Source organism: Heterodontus francisci, chromosome 7 (genome assembly GCF_036365525.1).
Source record: "Heterodontus francisci isolate sHetFra1 chromosome 7, sHetFra1.hap1, whole genome shotgun sequence".
Lineage (NCBI taxonomy): Eukaryota > Metazoa > Chordata > Chondrichthyes > Heterodontiformes > Heterodontidae > Heterodontus > Heterodontus francisci.
Window position 1 is genome coordinate 19,696,497 of NC_090377.1, and position 25,369 is coordinate 19,721,865.

Below are 25,369 nucleotides of genomic sequence, written 5' to 3' on the forward strand. Positions count from 1 at the left end.
ACTCCAGTTCAGATTCTGGTCAATGGATGTTGATAGTGGGAGATTCAGCGATCGCAATGCCATTGAATGTCAAGGGGAGATGGTTAGATTCTCTCTTGTTGGCGATGATCATTGCCTGGCACTTGTGTGGCTCGAATATTACTTGCCACTTATCAGCCTAAGCCTGGTTGTTGTCTTGCTGCATAATGACATGAGCTGCTTCAGTATCTGAGGAGTCGCAAATGGTGCTGAACATTGTACAATTATCAGCTACCATCCCCACTTCTGACCTTTTGCTTAAAGGAAGGTCATTAATGAAGAAGCTAAAGATGGTTTGGCCTAGGATACTACCCTGAGGAACACCTGCAATGATGTTCTGGAGATGACTGACCTCCAACAACCACAACCATCTTCCTTTGCGCTAGGTATGACCTCAACCAGTGGAGAGCTTTCTCCCTGAGTCCCATTGACTCCAGTTTTGCTAGCGTTCCTTGATGACATACTTGGTCAAATGATGCCTTGATGTCAAGGGCAGTCACACTTACCTCACCTCTTGAGTTCAGCTCTATTGTCCATGTTTGAACCAAGGCTGCAATGAGGTCAGGAGCTGAGTGGCCCTGGTGGAACCCAAACTAAACATCAGTGAGCAGGTTATTGATAAGCAAGTGCCGCTTGATAGCACTGTTGACGACACCTTCCATCACTTTATTGATGATTGAGAGTAGGCTGATGGGACGGAAATTGGCTGGGTTGGATTTGTCCTGCTATTTGTGTACAGGACATACCGAGGCAGTTTCCACATTGCCGGGTAGATGCCAGTGTTATAGCTGTACTGGAACAGCTTGGCTAGGGGCGCAGCAAGTTCTGGAGCACAGATCTTCAGTACTATTGCCAGAATGTTGTCAGGGCCCATAGCTTTTGCAATATCCCATGCCTTCAGTCGTTTCTTGATATCATGCGGAGTGAATTGAATTGGCTGAAGACTGGCATCTCTGATGCTGGGGGCTTCAGGAGGAGGCCGAAATGGATCATCAACTTGCCACTTCTGGCTGAAGATTGTTGCAAATGCTTCAGACTTATCTTTTGCACTGATGTGCTGGGCTCCCCCATCATTCAGGATGGGGATATTTGTGGAGCCACCTTCTCCAGTTAGTTGTTTAATTGTCCACCACCATTCATGACTGGATGTGGCAGGACTGCAGAGCTTAGACCTGATCCGTTGGTTATGGGATCGCTTAGCTCTGTCTATCGCATGCTGCTTACGCAGTTTGGCATGCAGATAGTCCTGTGTTGTAGCTTCACCAGGTTGACACCTCATTTTGAAGTATGCCTGGTGCTGCTCCTGGCATGCCCTCCTGCACTCTTCATTGAACCAGGGTTGGTTCCCCAACTTGATGGTAATGATAGAGTGGGAGATATGCCGGCCACGAGGTTACAGATTGTTCCCGAGTACAGTTCTGCTGCTGTTGATGGCCCACAGTGCCTCATGAATGCCCAGCTTTACATTGCTAGATCTGTTCAAAATCTATCCCATTTAGCACAATACCAGTGCCACACTACACGATGGAGGGTATCGTCACTGTGAGGACAGGACTTTGTCTGCACAAGGACAGTGCGGTGGTCACTCTTACCAATACTATCAAGGATAGATGTATCTGCAGCAGGCAGATTGGTGAGAACGAGATCAAATATATTTTTCCCTCTCGTTGGTTCCCTCACCATTTGCTGGAGACCAGTCGAGCAGCTATGTCTTTTAGCACTCGGCCAGCTCAGTCAATAGTGGTGCTACCGAGTCACTCTTGGCGATGGACATTGAAGTCCCCCACCCAGAGTACATTCTGTGCTCTTGCCACCCTCAGTGCTTCCTCCGAGTGCTGTTCAACTGTTCTGCAACTCTTCCTCCGCCAGTGTCCTTACTATGTGGAAATTCAGACCAAATCTAACGCCTTCTATTCTAACTCATTCTTTCACAATATTGAGTAGCATTTTAGCTCCCTTCTTTTTCCAATCCACGGCAGTTTTAAAACCTAAGGTTGGTGTCACCTAGTCACTTGCTATTTGATTGCATCCTCCCACCTACTATCTTATAACCTGAGTTGGGTTCCTTGATCACCTTAGTACTTCACATGGGTTTCTCAATCAGTAAAGTTCAGACCTGTAGCAGTGAGCAATTGTCTTCTATAGTTAGTGAAATTGCTAATGCCTGATGTCTGCATGCACAGTTAAAGTAGTGCTTGGAATCTAAATAATACTTGTTTTGTATTGTTGCCTCCAAGCTGCAGTGAATTTTTTTTGATATATCATACATTTTTTTTGAAGGCAAGAAACAGTGTTGGATATCTGATGCAGCTTGTCACTTCTATGTTATGTCAAAGTGGCAGACTCTGCTGTGGCGCCTGTAGCCATCACTCACTATCCCCACTGACATCAATTAGCAGGAAATAGAGAGAACTATTTTCCTAACATATGTCTCCAGCTAATTGCATGTTGTGTTCCAGCCCAACATATTACATAGTGATAAGGATTCAGATAGTCAGGTTTCCTTTATCGACAAGCTCAGATGATGGATCAAAGCCCATTGTCCCGGACATCACCATAGTTGAAAAAAATAAAAAGGACTAATAAACTGAGGAATTATTAAGTAATGGCAATTTTGTATTTTTGCATTTCTGTGCAAAGAAAAGAAAGCATGATTTCTGCATAGTAACAATATAAGGAGGAAGAGTAGATTCTAGGATGACATGTTTACAGCTTCAGAGCAACAAGCGATGAAATTTTAGTCCAACAATAACCAAACATTTGGCAATAAAAGAGATTTCTTGAAGGGTAGAGCAGCTTCTCCATTGCCGATGATGGGTTTTTCTAGCAAGGAGTGTGAGAAAGTGGGAGCAATAGTCAAGTTTTGAAGTTTGAATATTCAAAATCCTTCATGAGTGAACTTGGTTGTGCCCGATAAAAACAGATATTGACAACTGCCCATCAGTACCATGGTTATGTAGCATTCTGTGTGATTTCAATTCAAGTTTTCTTTTCATTTAGATTTAATGCAAAATTACCAAAATTGATGAATACACACTGTTTATCTGGCAAGTGAATTCCAGTCACCACTTTCCAGAAATAATCAGCTCTACCTTGGACGTCCACTAAAATGGCAAAATGTCTGCTAATTCACTGGAAAATTGACTGTAATTAAAGCATTTACAAGCCTTCAGGCAAACAAGAAAAGGGGAAAAAATAGGAGATGTGAAAAAGGCACTCAGATAATATGATTTTCCCTGCCTGCAACAAAGCATATGTGTGAAGAGTCCCGAGGCAGTCAACAAGTCAACTTCAATTTAATGGTCGAGGTTGGTTTTGAAGTACCCCAGATATATTATGGATTGGTGAACTGCTACAGGATAAACAGCAGCATGCTAGGGAGATCAGTGGGCACCACAACCAGTGGTAAATGGTAGATTGAGTGTGTGCCTTTCTGGAATGTGAAGTAAAACTAATAAGCAATGAACAAATGTAACGTGAAGGATTATCATGGGCCGTTAGTAAATGTAGAACAGGTTGGCAGACAACACTTTGTAGCATACATGCTTAGGTCATCTATTTGGTCAAATATACTGCTGGTAGGTCCCTTAAGGTGTGACATCTTCCAGTGCATCTGTTTCCACGTATTCGACAAAGTTTTAACTATGCCCTTCAAGAATTGCTTACATGCTGAATTCTCCCTTCCCTGCAACCATCCCCCACTCCAAGCCGTCTTGAGTTGGGAGCTTACCTATTTATGACTGAAGTCAATGGAAAAGAGAATGCAGCAAGATGTAAAATGGACAACCCATCCACTACGTGCCTGTTTTGTGCTAATCTTACTCCTTCAGTCTTCAACACTTGACAGGAATGAAATTTCAAATAAGTGCTTCATGCTAAAAGATAACGGCCACATCACAGCCCAGCACGTCTTTGGAGCTAAACCAGGCAATCTTACTCTGGTGTACTCCGAAATCAGATCGGGTCCCAACTGCACATTTACATTATGTCTTATCAGCAAAACCACTTGACACCTATGCTATAAATACATACAAAGACTTGTATTTACATGGCACCTCAGAACACCCCAAAGCGATTTACAGTCAATGAAGTACTTTTGACTGTTGGAATGGAGGAATATGATTCCATTCACTGACATACTTTTAGGTTGGACTTAAGACTGCTCAGTTTTGTGGCAAAATTCAAATAAAATTATCCACTACAAACATATTTTTATTACAGATTTAATTCCAGATATGTTTGCTGAGGGTAATTAAATTTCCATTATTTTTCTGTCTAGGTTGATTTCAGCTTGTGAAATTTGATTTCTCTTTTAACCGTGAAGGAGTAGGAGATATCCTGCAGGCCAATTTGACTAATATAAGCACACAAAAGGAATGTCTACTGCTCTTTGGATCTATCTGTGCGATGGCATTTGAGGCACCAATTGCATAACCTTGCCAGGTCCATGAACATTACTTTGCCTCAGCAGGAATCTCTGTGAGAAGTGAGCATAGAGATCTTGTAGGGTTGTGGGGCTGGAGGAGGTGCCAAAGATAGGGAGGGGCGAGGCCATGAGGAATTTGAAAACAAGAATGAGAATTTTAAAACAAAGCTGGCACTGACTTTGCCATCAATATTTAGCTCAAAAAGCATGTTCACCTCCCGTAATCATAGCCCCAAACACGACTTTAAAGTATTTAATGTTGTCACCCAGTCACATGCTCAACTGGATTTCATTTATTGCACACATAAGATGAATTACCACAAAAAAGCTTTGATTTTAAATCCGGAATAAGGAAAGTTAGATCAAGTTTATTATCAGCCAATCAAAACAGCAGGTCTGCAAGCTCTAGAAATACTGAGCAGAAGTATCTTCAAGACAGAAGAACATAAGTAAGAACATATGAAATAGGAGCACAAAAGGCCGTTCGTCCCCTCAAGCTTACACCATCATTCAATATGATCATGGTAGATCTTCTACCTCAGTTACACAATACTACTAGATCCCTCGATTCTCTTAGCATCCTAAAATCAATTGATCTCTTGAGCTGAATATATTCAACAATAGAGTATCCACTGGTCTCTGGGGTGGAGAATTCCAAAGATTCACAACCCATCTAAAGACCTTCTGAACATGCCAAAATCTTCAGGGGTTAGTGAATTAAATAAAATGATGCCTTTGCTCTGCTTATTTCACTGCCCCTCCTTCCATTTTCACACATCTATCTTTGGAGATGCACTGCCACACACAATAACCAATGGTCTCCCACTGATTCTGTGAGTAAGTGCACAATCCATTATGGTACTGAGCCACATCAACCAGGGAGATCCCAGGCTTGATCCACACTCTGGTGTTGAGTAATCCATTGCAACTGAGGCAACAGTGGGAGGCTACAATTAGCCTTAGCACCTCTGGATAGGAAGAAGAAAAGGTCGCACAGAAAAAGGCACTTGAGCCCTCCTAGAGTCTAGTGCTGTACATCAACAAGGATCAGTCCATCAGAAGAGGGGAGAAAATGGTAAGAGAGAGTGAAATAGAATGAACTTGAATAATACACTGTCAGATGATTCACTCAAGCCAGAGATTTTGAAAAGTAAACAAATGCCTTGTTAAAATTTCTACAAGCATATCTTTATTGAAGCTTGCTGTAATTGATTAGGGTTAAGTAGATGATAGGGCACTTCAGTCAAATTCTTTAATTATATATAATATAATATAAAATAAAAACAAGAAATGCTGGAAATACTCAGCAGGTCTGGCTGCATCTGTGGAGAGAGAAGTAGAGTTAATGTTTCAGGTCAGTGACCCTTCATCAGAACTGGCAAAGGTTAGAAATGTAATAGGTTTTAAGCAAATTAAGTGGGGGTGGGGCAAGAGATAACAAAAGGCAAGGTGTTGATAGGACAGGGTCACAGAGAATAACTGACCAGAAGGTCATGGAGCAAAGGCATATGGTATGTTAATAGTGTGCTGAAAGACAAAACATTAGTGCAGAAAGGGTGTTAATGGACAGAAAAATGAACAGCCCTAGTCCAAAGCACAAACATGAAACAAACAGTGGGCAGGCACATGGTAAGAGAAATGAATGATGAAACAAACTGAAATAAAATAACCAAATAAAAAGAAACAAGAAAAAAATAACTGAAAATAAAAAGGGTGGCCCCCGTCATGCTCTGAAATGATTGAACTCAATGTTCAGTCTGGCTGGCTGTAGCGTGCCTGATCGGTAAAAGCTGTTCCTTGAGCTTGCGTTGATGTTCACTGGAACACTGCAGCAAGCCCAGGACAGATATGTGGGCATGAGAGCAGGGGGATGTGTTGAAATGGCCAGCAACCGGAAGCTCCGTGTCATGTTTTCATACTATTTGGGGCCTTGGATAGTGAGGAGAGAGGAGGTAAAAGTGCAAGTATTACACCTCCTCCAATTGCATGGGAAGGTGCTGTGGGAAGGGTACAAGGTGTTGGGGAGAATGGAGGAGTGGACCAGGGTGTCATGGAGGGTACGATCGCTTTGGAATGCTGACAGTGGAGGGGAGAGGAAGATGTGTTTGGTAGTGGCATCATGCTGGACGTGGCAGAAATGGTGGAGGATGATCCTTTGGATGTGGAGGCTGGTGGGGTGGGAAGTGAGGACAAGGGGAACCCTGTCACAGTTCTGGGAGGGCGAGGAAAGGGTGATGGTAGAGGTGTGGGGAATGGGCAGGACATGGTTAAGGGCCCTGTCATCCACAGTGGTGGGGGTGGGGGGGAATCCTCGATTGAGGAAAATTCTTTCTCTTGCTTTCGATCAGAAAGTCCTAATCAATAGTCCAAGAACAAAGCTTTTGGCAGGATTTCATGGAGGATAGATATCATCTGCTAATTTTCAAGTAAATTCTTTGCTGAGTCAAGCAATCCTCTGAATGAATTCGTGAGAGGTGTCTCTGTGGTCATGCAGTTTAGGTGACAATTTCAAGCATTCCACACCAACAGCAGAACTACAAGAGCCAGTATAATCCAACCCACCTGACAGAAACCAGGTCACTTGCCCGCCCTCAAGTCTCCTACATCCCAGCATCCACAATTATTATGCAGGCTTTTGGATGGGTGACTAAGAAGCCAATTGGCTTCTTCTTTAAATATGCTGATCAGGGTTCGGGGGCATCATTACTTTCATAACTTGGGCCTGAGTGTGGAAGATGCTGAAGAGGGTAGAGTTGCCCAGAAAATGAAGAGGTCCAAATTTGTTATGTTTTTTGACTTTCTTTCGTGGAGCTACGAGGAGCAGGAATTTTCCTCTGGGCTCCACAAGGGAAGTTGAAGCCTTCCCTGCCCAGATTTCCTCCCCTCCATCTCTCCTCCCAACTTTAAAACACTGCCCCACACTTGCCTGAATGCTGGTGGAAGGTCACGGGCTGTTGATCATCCAAAGATCGAAAGAGTGTTTCCCATGGAACGGGTGGGAACTGGAGCAGCAGCAATGTTAATAAAGACTGGGGGTGAAAATAGCCTGGGTCTTATTTATGGAGCAGTGGATGAGTTTCCAAAAAAAAAGCTCACCAGCCACTCGGCCAGTGTTAAAATTGGGGCTGGTACCTCTGTACCTCTGTAGAGGTTTTTTTGAACATTATTGTACCATCACCGGAATGTGGAAACATATTTTGGTCTGGCTTATCGAGCTAGCACTGCACAGTTGAATGGATGCTTCCCTTCGACTTGTCTTTAATGAATGTTTGTTCAGATGCTTTTTTTTTAATATGCTATTTCTTTGATGTTTCCTTTCTGATTTTTCTCCCTGAGCTGCTACTACGAAAATAGCTCCCGTCAGCAGCATTTGGATCAAACCTTTCACTGGTTTATGCATGGAAAATTTCTGACAGTAAAACTTATAACGGAAAGCTATCAGAGAATCATGTCAAGCAGATGGCCCTTAAAGTCACAGGTTAACTCCAAAGCCTTATCCGAATGTGTATGTTATCCTGGAACTAAGAATGGAGCGATTTGGAGATCTGGGGAAGAGAAGGAAATCAGGAAGAGTTTCTACTCTTCGTCACAGTGAATGTTAAGTGAGGACAGGATTGGTCTTGGTTCTCCTTACCCTATTGCAATGAGAAGCTTTTTATGTTGTCTGATGAAACATAAATAAGATGTGTGGAGTTCAGTTGATTGAAGATCTCATAACTTATATACAGCACAGAGCTACCTATTTACAGGACCTGCCTCTTGGTGTTACAGTTACAGTGAGACTGGCATATAGTCACATGACTGCATCCTGATACTTAGATCATTCTTTCTTTCTTTTGGGCCTCCTTATCTCGAGAGACAATGGATACGCGCCTGGAGGTGGTCAGTGGTTTGTGAAGCAGCGCCTGGAGTGGCTATAAAGGCCAATTCTGGAGTGACAGGCTCTTCCACAGGTGCTGCAGAGAAATTTGTTTGTTGGGGCTGTTGCACAGTTGGCTCTCCCCTTGCGCCTCTGTCTTTTTTCCTGCCAACTACTAAGTCTCTTCGACTCGCCACAATTTAGCCCTGTCTTTATGGCTGCCCGCCAGCTCTGGCGAATGCTGGCAACTGACTCCCACGACTTGTGATCAATGTCACACGATTTCATGTCGCGTTTGCAGACGTCTTTATAACGGAGACATGGACGGCCGGTGGGTCTGATACCAGTGGCGAGCTCGCTGTACAAAGTGTCTTAGATCATTAGCATGCCAAGATCTTAAAGGGACATCACTCTTAAAAGCAATCGCACAACACCTATGATCAAGGAGCCTGCTGACTCTCGTTACCTGGACTCAAACTTGAACAATTACTTGAGTGAACTATTATGAAACGGCTCCACTTCATTGCGACAAACTTTGCAGTGGGCACAAAGACAACAATCATATGGGCAACCTTACTCCTTTCTTTATTTCTAGATCTCCAGTGGCATTGCTCACAGTTAGTCAGCAGAGAAATTAGTGTTTTCCCTACCTCCCTGCAATGGCCTCCACTCCGATCTTCCAATCTGTGTCATTCATTGATATCAGCTGTTTAACAGTTAGGTGAGCTTTGGGCAGTGAGATAGAACAATGTTGGTGATGGCGGATGCATGGAGAGAGATGGAGACCGGTAGCTTGGCTATGCTTTTGAGGGATGGATTGGAAAAGAACATTTGCCCTATCTAAGTTCAATGTTCTTTATTGCTCTGCCCTGTGCCTTGCCTTTCTTGCCCCTTTTCTGCCTCACTCCAATCTTCTTGCTATCCATCCATCCCTTTATACTTATCCCCACACCTTGTTGCACTGTCTCCTCCCCTTCCCACATTCATCTCATTCACTTCCAATGCCTCTTTCCCCATTCTAACCTATGCTTTTCCAGCCTTCCCTTACCTCATCCCTTTGCTATTTTACCCTACTCGCCAATGTTCTCATTCATTGCCACCTTCTCCATTCCCCCAGGTTTGCTGCTTTAGCTTTCACCAGTTCCTGCCTCTTTGTCTTCAAAAGTGAATATTCTTTACCATTATGGGAATGGTGGGTGGAAGTGTAGTCACGGCAGATGAACAGTCATGATCGTATTGAACAGCGGTGCAGGCTCAAGGGGCGATACGGTCTACTCCTGTTCCTATTTCTTATGTTCTTAGTCATGATATATGCAGTCAAAGAACTTGGAAATCATTTGACCAGCATTTGACCGCGGATGACATCAAGGAGCCCTAGCAAAACTGAGGTCAATGGGAATCAGGGGGGAAAACCCTCCACTGGTTGGAGTCATACCTAGCGCAAAGGAAGATGGTTGTGGTTGTTGGGGGTCAATCATCTGAGCTCCAGGACATCACTGCAGGTGTTCCTCAGGGTAGTGTCCTAGGCCCAACCATCTTCAGCTGCTTCATCAATGACCTTCCTTCAATCATAAGGTCAGAAGTGGGGATGTTCGCGGGTGATTGCACAATGTTCAGCACCATTCGTGACTTCTCAGATACTGAAGCAGTCCGTGTAGAAATGCAGCAAGACCTGGACAATATCCAGGCTTGGGCTGATAAGTGGGAAGTAACATTCGCGCCACACAAGTGCCAGGCAATGACCATCTCCAACAAGAGAGAATCTAACCATCTCCCCTTGACATTCAACAGCATTACCATCGCTGAATCCCCCACTATCAACATCCTAGGGGTTACAATTGACCAGAAACTGAACTGGAGTAGCCATATAAATACCGTGGCTACAAGAGCAGGTCAGAGACTAGGAATCCTGAGGCGAGTAACTCACCTCCTGACTCCCCAAAGCCTCATCTATAAGGCACAAGTCAGGAATGTGATGGAACACTCTCCATTTACCTGGATGGGTGCAGCTTTAACAACACTCAAGAAGCTCGACACCATCCAGGACAAAGCAGCCCGCTTGATTGGCACCCCATCTACAAGCATTCACACCCTCCACCACCAACACACAGTGGCAGCAGTGTGTACCATCTACAAGATGCAGTGCAGCAATGCACCAAGGCTCCTTAGACCTTCCAAACCCGCGACCTCTACCAACTAGAAGGACAAGGGCAGCAAATACATGGGAACACCATCACCTGCAAGTTCCCCTCCAAGTCACACACCACCCTGACTTGGAACTATATCGCCGTTCCTTCACTGTCGCTGGGTCAAAATCCTGGAACTCCCTTCCTAACAGCACTGTGGGTGTACCTACCCCAAATGGACTGCAGCGGTTCAAGAAGGCAGCTCACCACCACCTTCTCAAGGGCAATTAGGGATGAGCAATAAATGCTGGCCTGGCCAGCGACACCCACATCCCATGAATGAATTTTTAAAAATCATTGAAGATGAAGAGGTGCATTGGGGACAGCGGGGCCTTCAAAGGACAGCAGAAGCACAGTGCTTGAAGGCTTGATTGCGTTTGGGTAGTGGGGGGATGGTGATGTTGTGGGTTAGTAGGTTCAAGAAAGGGCAGGGGGATGTCACAAACTGGCACGCTAAAGGTGGGTACTAAAAGGCAAGGAATGGCGACGTATCCAGCTCAATGTGAGATAACGCAGGGAGTCCTTAGAAACAAATTAATTTTTCAATGTTTTGAATTACATTTGTTTTAATTTTTAAACATCTATCATTAGGGTGTGGTACCTGAAGTTCGCCACCTCAAGCTTGGCTGATCCAGTTTCACATGATCTTTCTCCTTGACCTGTCAGTTGCCTATTCCTGCTCGAGTTAGTTGTTGTCAGAGTTGCTTGCTGCCTCAATTGCCCTGCCTATTCCCATCCTGGCCAGCTGTCCCACCTCTGGTCTGCTGTGTCAGCCCTGTTTGCCAACAGTCCATGATAGGATATCTTTTCTAAAGCCCATATGATCTATTTCTAGGAACACTGGAACAAGATTCAGCCATTCAGCACCTTAAGCCTACTCTGCCATTCAATTAGATCATGACTGACCTGTAACTGCACTTCATTTAGCTGCCTTAAGCTCCATATTCCTTGATACCCAACAAAAAAGCTTCATCTCAGACATGAAAGCTCTAATTGTCCCTCATCATCCATGGGGAGAAAATCCCAGATCTCTACTATTCATTGCATTGTAAACACTTGAAAAAGACAATGTAGCTGGCATGGAGCAGGCCATGGGCAGGGGAGGAAGCAGGAGTAAGACTGGAACCTGGGGGGGAGAGTTACGGGCTGGAATTTTACAGTGGGCGGACGGGAGCTGGACTCCGACGTAAATGTCGGTGACGAACCCGCTCCCGCGCAGCCTGGGGATCCATCCCATATTTTACGGGTCCCCGGGCTTTATTTGGCCCAAGGCGGGACTTCCACCCAGGTGGGAGGGAGGAGGTCCCACCTCAGGCCGGCAGCTCATAGTCTCAGCAGCACCACCGGGAGCGGTGGCCACTGCTCGGACTACAGCCCAGCTGAAGCCATGGACTCGAGAGAGTGGGTAAGTTTGGGTTGCCTCACCAGGGGGATCGGTCGTGCACTGGTGAGGCTAGGGTGGCTGTTTGGGGGGAGGGGGATGTCTTGGATCCCAGGGGTGGGTTGGGAGGTGGGGGCGGGCCTCAATCGGGCACCCTGTGCCCGACTGCCATGCCCCCCAGCTATTGCTGGGCGGCCTTTCGCGTCCCCAGCACACCCGCTTGCCACGGGTAAAATTCCCACGGAGGCGGGCGAGGGCCCTTAAGTGGCCGTTTCCCATCCCCCAGCCTGACATCCATAAACTTGTCCAGAGGCAGAATCGGGGCGGGTAGGCCTCCTGGAGCCTGCCGCTCAATTTTACGCCGCCCCCACGCCACCATCCGACCCGCTGGGGTGGCGTAAAATTCCGGCCATGGAGTATAACTGGATCTACAGTGAGCCCACAATCCAGCCAGGGAGCAGCCAAAGTCACAGTAAACATGAGCACGAGAGCGCTAAACTTGAAGAAAGTAACCACCTATATTGCGTTCTGGAAAATAAAAATCATGGCTAAGGAGAAACAGAGACTCTGACTCAGGGCAGCGGACTGTGGATGGTTAGGCAACAGCGCCATCTAGCAGAGGGAGGCCCGCAAAGCAAAACAGTAAGTACTCAAATCAGTTTGAAAGGATTTCTCGGTGTTATCCAGTTGTGACATCGTAAGACAGACATGACAAAATCATGATAGAAGCATGAACATAAGAAATAGGAGTTGGAGTAGGCCATTTGGCCACTTGGGACTGCACCACCATTCAATAAATCATGGCTGATCTACCTCAGCTCCACCTTCCCGTACTATCTCCATATCCCTTAATTCACAAGATAGTGGCACAGCAAATAAGCATGACATGACACATAGGCTAGGATTTTATCCGGGCGACAAGAATCTCTACTTCCGGCAAAACCGCTGGCGAGAACCCCACTTTGCTCCTTCTGTGTGATGCCCGCCAAATCAAGTGCCAATTAGGCACTTAACTGGACAGTGGTGGGCCTTCCACGGGATCAAGGACCCCAGCGGCGGAAGTCCGTCCCTCTGAAAGCTGCCGGCCAATTACAGGCTGGCAGCTCTTGAACTGAGCAGTGCCACCGCAGAGGCGACGGCACCCATCCAAGGCCCTGGAGCCAGGCCACCTGCAGGTCAAGGCGGGAGTGGTCTTGCAGGGTGGGGATCATAGGGGACAGAGCGCAGGAGTGTCAGCAGCAAGAGCATGGGTGTGGCTTTCAGCGCTTACCGATGCCGGGTTGCTTGCTCAAGCACTAAGTGCCTTTGGACGAGGGACTCCCCCCCACCCCCCTCCACCATCACCACCACACCCAGAGCTGGCAAGCAACCCGCATGTTTTTTTCATGCCGTGGGTCCCATGCGGTGACAAGCCCGCATGCCACTCGGCTAATTGTGGCAGCAGCGGGATGAGGCCCTTAATTGGGCATTAATCACCCACTTAAGGGCCTTAGTTGGCAGAGGAGTGGGAAGTCCATTTGCAGGCTTTCCTGCTTCAGATTTAATTTCGGTGGAGCTGTGAATGTGACGGGGTCTCCCCGCCCCCAGCACCATCCCACCCGATTATCTGCTTTCCCTGCCTCCAAACACGCCATGGGGGAGAGCATAAATTCTCCCCATGATATAGCTCATTTGATACACAGGTTAAAATGTGGTCTACATTATCCTTACACACAGTACACTTTGCTTAATAACTAACACAGGCACATGACAAATCAGTTCCTTGACCAATAACCGTTTGTAGCTGCAATGGTGCTGCTTTCTGGTATTATTTTGCAGAAAGGATTCGCGAGAATGTTTCCAGAGATGAGGAACTTCAATGACGTGGAAAGGTTAGAGAAGCTGGGGCTGTTCTCCTTGGAGAAGAGAAGATTAAGAGGAGATTTGATAGAGGCGTTCAAAATCAGGAGGGGTCTGGAAAGAGTAGATAGGGAGAGACTGTTCACATTGGCTGAAGGATCCAGAACCAGAGGACACCGATTTATGGTGATTGGCTAAAGAAGCAACGGCGACATGAGAAAAAAACATTTTTATGCAGCAGGTGGTTATGATCTGGAATGCACTGCTTGTGAGTGTGGTGGAGTCAAATTCAATTGAAGCTTTCAAAAGGGAATTGGATAATTATCTGAAGAGAAAAGATTTGCAGGGTTATGGGGGAAAGGCGGGGAGTGGGACTAGGTGAGTTGTTCTTGCAGAGAGTTGGCACAAACACAACGGGCCGAATAGCCTCCTCATGTTCTATAACCATTTCATGATTCTATTTTGCATATAATTCAAACAGTCAACGGGCCAACATTTAGCAGCATGATAAACCTTGTTACTATAAATATGCTTTGGTCTGATTAAAAGTAAGAGCCATCAGCTCACCTGTCATGTTACAATACACAAGAAGGGGCTTCAGTGAACCGCTGCCATCTGGATCAATGGAGAAGAAGTCTGACATCCGCCCTTTGTGCCTGTATGCCTCACAAGACTTCTCGTACAAAGCTATAAAAAAAAAAGACAGCATATCAGATGACAGTCATCTAAGACTCTAACTCTATTAAAGAAAGAAGGGACGAGATGTTCTCACTAGCAGCTGAACACAGGAAACAGCTCATCCCTCGTATTCACTTCCAATGCTTCTCTCCCCCATTTCATCTTCTCCTTTCCTAGCCTTCCCCTACCTCATCACTTCCCGACTTTACCTGACTCTCCAATGTTGCCAACACTTCCCTCCACTGCCAACTTCTCCGCTCCCCCGAGTTTACTGCTTTATCTGATGTTTCAGCAGATAAGTGCAATAGACAAAGTGGTATGATCCCTGGTTTGATTATAAGTTGCACTGGTTTGTAAAAGAGAATGAGCTTGCACTTATAAAGCATATAAAAACAGAAAATGTTGGAAATAGTCAGCAGGTCTGGTAGTATCTGTGGAGAGAGAAATGTAGAGTTAACGTTTCAGGTCCATAACCTTTTATCAGAATTTCATCAACTTTCTGATGGAAGGTCATTGACCTGAAAGGTTATCACGGTTTCTCTCTCCACAGATGCTGCCAGACCTACCGAGTGTTTCCAGCATTTTCTGTTTTCATTTCAGAATTCCAGTATCCGCTGTATTTTGCTTTTGTATTTGCATTTATATAGCTCCTTTCATAACCTTAGGACGTCCTGAAGTGTTTCACAGCTAATTAAGTAGTTTTGAAGTGTCATAATGCCAGGAAATGTGGCAGACAATCTGTGCACAGCAAACACCCACAAACAGAATTTAGATACATTATGAGATAATCTGTTTTAATGATGGTGCTGGAGGGATAAATATTGGCCAGGACACAGGGGAGAACTCCCCTGCTCTTCTTCAAATAGTGCCATGGAATCTTTACATCTACCTGAGAGTGCGGGTGTGGCCTTAGTTTAACATCTCATCTGAGAGACAACAGTGCAGCGGGACTCAGCATTGCACTGAATTGTCTCTGGAATGGGGCTTGAACTCACAATCTTCTGACTCAAGAGGAAAAAGTGCTACCTCAGCCAATGCTGACACCTTGGGCAGGATTTTGAGTCGGGACCTCAATGTCGGGGTCAAATGGGGGGGTCACAACCCCGCACAGTGTTGGCAGTCACCCGACAGTGATTTTGCCTGAACGTGCCAATTAGTGGCCAGACGGCACACTCACTGTCTTTAATTGGATGCCGGGTGGGGTCTCGAAGCTAGAGGGCCAATAGGAGATTCTCCAGAACTCCAGAAGGAGCTGCAGCCTGCCATTGCAGGTAAGGGAGAGAGAGGCACCTCCACCTTGAGGCACCCTCTCAGAAATTAAAAAATGTCCGCAGCCGCCGGGCCACGATTACAGAAGGGGAACCCCACCACCACGCCCCCCCCACCCCCAGGGCGGCCTGTGACTGCAGCTGTAACTGGCTAGGCAGGGAGGGGCTCTCAAAGCCACTCTGGAGTGCTGACGCCCCACCCCCACCCTCCAGTCTGCCATCGGGAGGCCGCCTCCAGGCAGCGGTTGTACTCCTGGCACCACAAGGGGCCCTCAGGCTGACTAGAAAATTCCAGTCAACCTCTGATAACAGGCCTTTAAATAATCCCGTGAACCAGCCTCCAGCAAAATGGCTCAAGGACAGGCTGATGTCAGCAAACCAGCACATCTCCAGCGGCATGAAACTATGTGGCTGTGTGCCTCCGGTCCCACCCACAAAGCAGGGAGAAAATGCTTTCCCGCGTCTGAATGGGATTTTTATTTTACATTGCAACATAGTTCCTGTTTCAGTTAGAAGAATATTTTTTGTTCAACGAGCCCACCTATCCCGTGGTGCATTTCTACTAACTCTGAGTCTTCAATTAATTATATAATTCCCTTCACATTGTTTTGTATACATGATAGAATTCCCCTCAGGACTTTACATATTTGTACTTTAAAGCGCACTAAAATAAGCTTTGCCTGAACTTACTGCTTACTCCAATAATTGGAAGGGTTTATTTGCTTGAACAGTACTTTTTTTAAACCAACAGGATAAATTTATGTGAAAATGGCAATTTCTCAGCATTGATTCCATTGTAAATCCCAGTGAGCAAAAAGCAAATAATTTGTTCACATACAGATTTACACATTGTGTGCAATACACAGAGGAGATACTTTGATCAATATAGTTCAAGGATAAAGCACTTTTCAGCTGACTCGGCTTATTTTCAGCTGAAACACTTAAAGGAAAAGTATGGTTTACAGAGAATACCTTTTGTTCAAGTTCATTCTCAGCATTTTGGGCTTTGCTGGCATTTATTGCTCAACCTAGCTGACCTCAAGAAGGTGGTCGTGGGCCGCCATCTTGAACCGTGCCGTCTGTGTGGTGAAGGTGTTCCCACAGCGATGTTAAGTAGGATTTAGGGCGGCACAGTGGCTAGCACCGCAGCCTCACAGCTCCAGTGACCCGGGTTCAATTCTGGGTACTGCCTGTGTGGAGTTTGCAAGTTCTCCCTGTGTCTGCGTGGGTTTCCTCCGGGTGCTCCGGTTTCCTCCCACATGCCAAAAGACTTGCAGGTTGACAGGTAAATTGGCCATTATAAATTGCCCCTACCTAGTATAGGTAGGTGGTAGGGAAATATAGGGACAGGTGGGGATGTGGTAGGAATATGGAATTAGTGTAGGATTAGTATAAATGGGTGGTTGATGGTTGGCACAGACTCGGTGGGCCGAAGGGCCTGTTTCAGTGCTGTATCTCTAAAAAAAAAAAGGATTTAGAACCAGCAACGATAAAGCTATGGTGATGTATGTCCAGGTCGTATGTTTGTCTTGGAGGGGAACTTGCAGGAGATACTGTTCTCATGAACGAGTCTCCGCTGTTCTTCTAGGTAGTGAGGTCATGGGCTTGGGTGGTACTGCCAAAGAAGCCTTGGTGAGTTTCTGCAGTGCATCCTGTAGATATCGTAGCCACAATACACCAAAGCAGCTGCCCCCATCTAGGCAAGTGGAGAATATTCCATCATATTCCTGTCTTGTGCCTTGTAGGTGGTGGAGAGACTTTGGGGAGTCAGGAGGTGAATCACTCACCACAAAATAAGCAGCCTCTGACCTGGTCGAGTAGTCTCGGCATTGAAGTGGCTGTTCCAGTTGAGTTTCTGGCTAATGGTGACCTGCAGGATGTTAATGATGGAGGACTTGCCAATGGTGATGCCATTAACTGTTGAGGAGACGGTTAGACTCTCTCTTGTTGGAAATGGTCATTGTCTGGAACTTGTGAAGCACAATGTTACTTGCCCTTTTCAAATGAAGCCTGGATGTTGTCCATGGCTTGCTGCTTGTGGACATGGACTCTTTCATTATCTGTGGAAACTTGAATGGAACTGAACAATGCACAGTCATTAATGAGAAGCCTATTTCTGACATGATGATGGAGAGTAGGCCATTGATGAAGTAGATTAAGATGGTTGGGCCTAGGAATGCTGCCTTGAGGAACTCCTACAGTGATGTCCTGTGGCTGAGCCTCCAGCAACCACATTTATTTTCCTTTGTGCCACCTAGGACTCCAACCACTGCGGAGCAATCCCCACCCCACTTCAAACCACCCCACCACACCCCCAACACCCTTCCCCAATCTCCACTGCCTTCAGTTTTACTTTGGCTCCTTGGTGTCACACTCAGTTAAATGCTGCCTTGATGTTGATGTCAAGAGTAGTCATTCACACCTCACTCTGGAATTCAGATGTTGTGCCCATATTTACACCAAGGCTGTAATGAGGTCTGAAGCTGAGTGGTCCCAGCAGAATCCAAAATGAATATTGTCAGTAGAAGAAATACAATATTTGAATTTTTTTGAAGAAAATTTAAAGGCTCCTTTCTTTCATGCTGCTACTAGGATGTCCTCTGCCCTCAGCAGTTAATCCAAAGCCAAGCAATGAGAGAAAACAAGCCACTGGTAATATAGGAAAGTATGTAAGAATTAATTTCATATGCATTGCTTGAAAAAGATCCTTGGGATCCATTGGCAGCATAGAGTCCACAATACAGAAGTACAGCAGCTTTCTAATTCATGATTTTCTTTTTCATTCGGGGGTTGTGGGCATTGCTGACTAGGGCAGCATTCATTGTCCATCCCTAATTGCCCAGGAGAAGGTGGTGGTGAGCCGCCTTCTTGAACGGCTGCAGACCTTGGAGTGTAGGTACACCAACAGTGCTGTTAGGAAGGGAGTTCCAGGATCTTGACCCAGTGACAGTGAAGGAATGGCGATACAGTTCCAAGTCAGGATGGTGTGTGGCTTGGAGGGGAAACATGCAGGTGGTGTTGTTCCCATGCATCTGCTGCCCGTGTCCTTCTAGTTGGTAGAGATCATGGGTTTGGAAGGTGCTGTCGAAGGAGCTTGGTGAGTTGCTACAGTGCATCTTGTAGATGGTACACACTGCTGTGGTGGAGGGAGTGAATGTTAAAAGTTGTGGATGGGGTGCCAATCAAGTGGGCTGCTTTGTCCTGGATCGTGTTGAGCTTCTTGAGTGTTGTTGGAGCTGCACCCATCCAGGCAAGTGGAGAGTATTCCGTCACACTCCTGATTTGTGCCTTGTAGATGATGGACAGGCTTTGAGAAGACAGGAGGTGAGTTACTGGTCAATGATAACCCCCAGGATGTTGATAGTGGGAACTTCAGCGATCATAATGCTGTTGAATATCAAGGGGATTCTCTCTTGTTTCAGATGATCATTGCCTGGGACTTGTGTGGTGTGAAAGTTACTTGCCACTTATCAGCCCAAGACTGAATGTTGTCCAGGTCTTGCTGCATATGGACAGGGGCTGCTTCAGTATCTGAGGAGTCGTGAATGGTGCTGAACATTGTGCAATCATCAGCAAACTTCTGACATTATGAACTCCGAAGAAGGGTCACTGACCCGAAACATTAACTCTGCTTCTCTTTCCACAGATGCTGCCAGACCTACTGAGTGGTTCCAGCATTTCTTGTTTTTATTTCAGATTTCCAGCATCCGCAGTATTTTGCTTTTATTCTGACATTATGATACAGGGATGGTCATTGAAGAAGCAGCTGAAGATGGTTGAGCCTAGGCCACTACCCCGAGGAACTCCTGCAGTGATGTCCTGGGACTGAGATGATTGACCTCCAACAGCCACAACCATATTCCTTTGTGCTAGGTATGACTGTAATTAACAGATAGTTTTCCTCCTGATTCCCATCGACTCCAGTTTTGCGATGACACATTGATGCCATACTTGGTCAAATGCTGCCTTGATATCAAGGGCAATCACTCTCAACTCACCTCTGGAGTTCAGCTCTTTTATCCATGTTTGGACCAAGGCTGTAATGAGGTCAGGAGCTGAGTGGCCCTGGCGGAACCCAAACTGAGTGTCAGTGAGCAGGTTATTACTGAGCAAATGTCGTTTGATAGCACCGTCGACGACTCCGTCCATCACTTTACTGATGATCAAGAATAGACTGATCGGGCAGTGATTGGCCATGTTGGATTTGTCCTGCTTTTTGTGGATAGAACATAACTGGGCAATTTTTCACAATATTGGGTAGATGCCAGTTTTGTATCTGTACAAGTGTGGTACATCTAGCTTTCATTGGAATTTGAAGCCCCTTTCAGCTATTTCCCTGTAACACTGTTTATTGTTGATTAAATATCCTATGACACATTATCATGAAAATCTTCCTGTGGCTTCTGATAAAAAAGATAGCTTTTGATGATCATCGGGAAGATCCTGGGCAGAACATCTTAGATATGTCAATGTGTGAAATTCATTTCATCTTTGCTTCTTTATTTATCATGACTTCATGGAGTAGATTTGGCATGTCTCAGCTCAGTTCCAGAATATGTCAGAAGTCGAATGTTAATTTTGAATGCATTATTATCATTCAGCTTCACTGTGATGGAGAATAGCATTCAATTTATGTCTTGTAAAAAGAAAATAAATAACACAGATATATGTAACAGGCTTTTCTTAAAGAAGAAAAAAAAAATCTATGGAAGTTATTGCTGAAATGTTTAAGTGCAAGACTATGGCCGGAATTTTACGCCCCCCAAGCGAGGGGGAGGGTGGTGGAGGGGTGCGTAAAATTGAGTGGAAGCTGTTCCCGAACCCCTTCACCCCCCTCTGCAATTTTACATGGGGCGGCAGTGGTGACAAACAGCCCACCCGCCCCAGGCCAATCAAGGCCCTTAAGTGGTCAATTAACTGCATTTAAAGGCCTCTGCCTGCTGCCGCGGGTATTTTACCCTTGGTTGACGGGCGGCTGTGGACTCAAAAGCCCTGCTTGGTGAAATGAGGTGGCCTTCCTTCTGGCTGGGGGAGGTTGGGGGACATTCCTGAACTGGCACCCTGTACCCCACATGGACAAAAGAGCTGAACTCAAGAGGTGAGGTGAGAATGACTGCCCTTGACATCAAGGCAGCATTTGACCAAGTATGGCATCAAGGAGCCCGAGCAAAGCTGGAGTCAATGGGAATGAGGGGGAAAACTTTCCACTGGATTGAGTCATACCGAGCACAAAAGAAGATGTTTGTGGCTATTGGAGGTCAGTCATCGCAGTCCCAGGACATGACTGCAGGAGTTCCTCAGGATAGTGTCCTAGGCCCAACCATCTTCAGCTGCTTAATCAATGGCTTTCCTTACATCATAAGGCCAGAGGTGGGGATGTTCGCTGATGATTGCACAATATTCAGCAGCATTTGCGACTCATCAGATACTGAAGCAGAACGTGCCTACATGCAGCAAGACCTGGACAACATTCAGATTTGGGCTGATAAGTGGTAAGTAACATTCATGCCACACAAGTGCCAGGCAATGACCATCTGAAACAAGAGAGAATCTAATCATCTCCCCTTGACATTCAATGGCATTACCATTGCTGAATCCCCCACTATCAACATCCTGGGGGTCACCCTTGACCAGAAACTAAACTGAACCAGCCACATAAATACTGTGGCTACAAGAGCAGGTCAGAAGCTAGGAATCCTGTGGTGAATAACTCACTTCCTGACTCCCCAAAGCCTGTCCACCACCTACAAAGCACAAGTCAGGAGTGTGATGGAATACTCTCCACTTGCCCAGATGAGTGCAGCTCTGACAACATTAAAAAGCTCGGTACCATCCAGGACAAAGCAGCCCGCTCAATTGACACCCCATCTACCACATTCAATGCACAGTGACAGCAGTGTGTACCATCTACAAGATGTACTGCAGCAACTCACCAAGGCTCCTTTGACAACACCAAACCCGCGACCACTACCAACTAGAAGGACAAGGGCAGCAAATGCATGGAAACACCACCACCTGTAAGTTCCCCTCCAAGCCACATGCTATCCTGACTTGGAACTATATCGCCAATCCTTCACTGTCACTGGATCAAAATCCTGGAACTCCCTCCTTAACAGCATTGTGGGTATACCTACACCACATGGACTGCGGCTGTTCAAGAAGGCAGCTCACCACCACCTTCTCAAGGGCAATTAGGAATGGGCAATAAATGCTGGGCTAGCCAGCGACGCCCACATCCCATGAATGAATAAAAAAAAGTACCTCCTTCTGCACAGTCTCTTTTCCTTCACTGTGCCACTGCTGATGCTACAGCCTCAATTTTATCTGCCCTTGCTTAGCAAAAATCGGCTGGGAGTGGCTAAAATAAGGCAAGTCACTTACCCGCTCTGATTGCGCTGTGTTCCCACTGTGTCCCAATATTAACCTGCTCTTTTGAGCAGATCAGGTGCGAGGATGTCATCTGGACCTGATTTACAATTTTAGTTGATGGCCTGAGCAAGCAAGTAGGAACGGAAGGCTCCCACGACACCAGTCTTGCTGGGCTCATCACCTGCTACCAGGCTTCCCTGCACCCTTCCTGTGTCTCCCTCCATCTGCCACTCCCAGGAAAATTGAGCACTTATCTCTCAGCTGCCCTGCCATAATCAGGGTGTCTAGATAGTCAATAGCACCATTCAGAAAAGCACTAGGCTTCCCAATCTGATTTACCGGTTCCATGGAAAGTTGTGCTCCCACTTCGTGTAGCGGCCTATTCAAAATTCCCAGGAGAATATATTGACGGGAATTGTGGCTCTGTAATACTGCAGGTACTGGTTTGACATCGGGTTCCTGCTTCGAAGAAGTACTGACTGGTATCATGGCTATACAGCTGGCCAGGTGGGGTTTCCACTCACTGCCAGTAACCCGAGGACTCTGCCTCCATATATACGTTAGCGTCAGTAAAGACTCAACACAAAACAGTAATGCAAAACTGAAGCCCACTCAAAGGAAGTGTCTGGCGCCAATCTAGTACCTGCAGCATGATAGCGGCACTGTTCACATAATTTATTTATTTATTGATACAGCACTGAAACAGGCCCTTCGGCCCACCGAGTCTGTGCCGACCAACAACCACCCATTTATACTAACCCGACAGTAATCCCATATTCCCTATCACCTACCTACACTAGGGGCAATTTACAACGGCCAATTTACCTATCACCTGCAAGTCTTTGGATGTGGGAGGAAACCGGAGCACCCAGTGAAAACCCACACAGGGAGAACTTGCAAACTCCGCACAGGCAGTACCCAGAATCGAACCCGGGTCCCTGGAGCTGTGAGGCTGCGGTACTAACCACTGCGCCACTGTGCCGCCCATATAATGCTCTTATAAAATGCATTGCAAGAAAGATTCTTGGGGCATTGAGTACTTGTCATTTTATAATCAATGAAAATAGCTTAACACAAAGATCTCCCACAGAAAGAACCTTGAACTATAAAACGTAACTCTGAATGCAGGGATATTGTATCTTGTCTCCTGAAAATGTGAATATTGTGAAATACGTTTTCGTTTCACTGAACATTCTGATGTAATGCTGCTTGAGTACAGTGGCTTTTAACCTTCCTGGCTTTATTTAAAAACATAGTTACCAGAGATAATGCGCAGTTTATAAATGATAAGATGACACAGTACTGAATATCATCAGCAGTTACAGGAATAATTCTGGTCTTACTAGGTCCCCACCTGCCAAGAATGAGGCACATTAATTTTGTCAGGAACACTGATTTTAAACTGTTACTGGAGTGAAGAAAGGACTTGTTAAACAAATCAGCCGTGGCTGGAAAAGACATTTGCATATTAACAGGCAGCATTTGGAAGGACAAAGCAGCCATTCCCTGATGCATTCAACCCACAATGGACTTTTGATCACCAGACATTGAAGGTGGGGGAGCTCACATTCCAGGTTGACTGCTAAGATGGCCAAATACACAAATGGACATGGTCAAACCAGCTAGTCACATGACTAACCTGCTGGGCAACCTGGGTTTTTGCAATTTGTACAAACAGTTTGGGCAGAAAGCAGTTTGCTCCTGGACTGAGAATATCTCCCTCCTGCCTGCTCCCTTCTCTTTCTCACAAACCTCTGCATCCACTAAAGACATTTGAACCCTAAGAGAGAAAAGCCTCATGCAGCGAACAAGGTTTAAGAAGAATACTGGGCCCCAACAAAAAGCAAGATCTACCTACAATCAACGACTCTACAGTGAGCTCGAAAAGCCGTAATAAAAACTCTTCAGGTATTGCCTCAAACTTTTCAACTTTATTTTTGTTCTGCTCTTTTCTGTCTCTATTTGCATGTGTGTATCGCGTATGCATGCTATCGCGGGCATGGGGTTTATCCGTAGGCATTAACCGAACTAGAGTTTAAGTTTAAGTTCAATAAATGTCAAACTTTTCTTCTTTAAACCTAAGAAAGCCTGTTTGTGCTGGTTTCTTTGCCTTATAATTGGAAAGCGGTCAACAAGGATTCACCGAGGGGGAGCTAAAAACAGTGTGTTTAAAATTAAACCCTGTTACAGTAAGACCAGGTGAAGGGTAAAAGAGAATCCTAGACCTCTTTCTTACCTGGTCACAACAGAAATTTGGTTGCTACCATCGTGGATTTTACCCATAGACAAATGAGAGAAATTGGAAGTGAAGTCAAATTGCTCCCAATCAAAAAAGAGCAAGATTTCAATACAGGTTTTCTTGTAGTTGTGTGTGCTTTAATACTAACATGACTGCAAATGAAGCTAGTAGCTCTCCAAACCAGGGTGAAGTTACTTGGGATAAGTTAAGAGCACTGTCTATGGAGGGGTTGAGGAAAATGTCTGAGCAGTGTGGGATCACTGTACCTGGCAAGGCTAGGAAGTCTGAACTCCTAAGAGCAGTGGTCAATCATTTTCCCTTAAATCAGAAGAAGCAGAAACAGGGTTAGAAGCAGACTCTGACAGGATATTGTTAGCAAAGATATAATTGGTACAGAGGAAACTTGAATTTGAGGAGAGGGAGAAAGAACGAATATTCCAGAAGGAATGTGAAGAGAGAGAGTTGAAGTGGCTTGAGTTAACTAGGGGGTGACAGAGTAACCTCAGTGAAAGCATGTCCAATATGGAGGAGCATAATTCAGGGCTGGGTACAAAATTGTTAAAACTAGCTCCACTAATTTCAAAATTCAATGAGGAGGATGTGGAAGGATTTTGTGTGTCCTTTGAGAAACTGGCAAGGCAGCTAAAATGGCCAGCTGAGACTTGGCCTCTTTTACTACAAAGCAAGCTAACTGGAAAAGCACAGGAAGTTTATTTCTTGTTGCCATATGAGAATTCATCAAATTATGAACTGACCAAAAATGCTATCCTCAGGGCATATGAATGAGTACCTGAAGCCTATTGCCAAAAGTTTAGAACCCTCAAGAAGCAAGCTGATCAAACTTATCTGGAGTTTGAAAGAAGTAAGCTTTTGACCAGTGGCTGAGTACAGCTCAGCTATCAGAATCTCAGAGAAGTAATTCTTGTTTTAGGAATTGTTATAAGACCTGTTATAGGAATTTAAACACTCTCTTCCACTCTCCATAAAGACTCATATAGAGGAGCAGGGGGTCCAGAGAGCCTGGCAAGCGGCCGTCCTGGCCGATACGTTTGCTTTAATTTATAAGTCAGTTTCCCAAGGGAGAACCTTTCCTTGTCACCCCCACA

The 25,369-nt window shown here is 45.6% G+C and overlaps 1 protein-coding gene across 3 annotated transcripts in view; it reads right to left on the bottom strand.

Annotated features, from left to right (window-relative positions):
- Positions 1-25,369, bottom strand: part of LOC137371882 (contactin-associated protein-like 5) — a 761,481-nt gene that overhangs the window by 450,287 nt on the left and 285,825 nt on the right. For all 3 annotated transcript variants that reach the window (XM_068034863.1, XM_068034865.1, XM_068034866.1), the window contains one exon: positions 14,277-14,396. In XM_068034863.1, the coding sequence (XP_067890964.1) occupies positions 14,277-14,396 (120 nt within the window). The remainder of the gene's footprint in view (positions 1-14,276; positions 14,397-25,369) is intronic.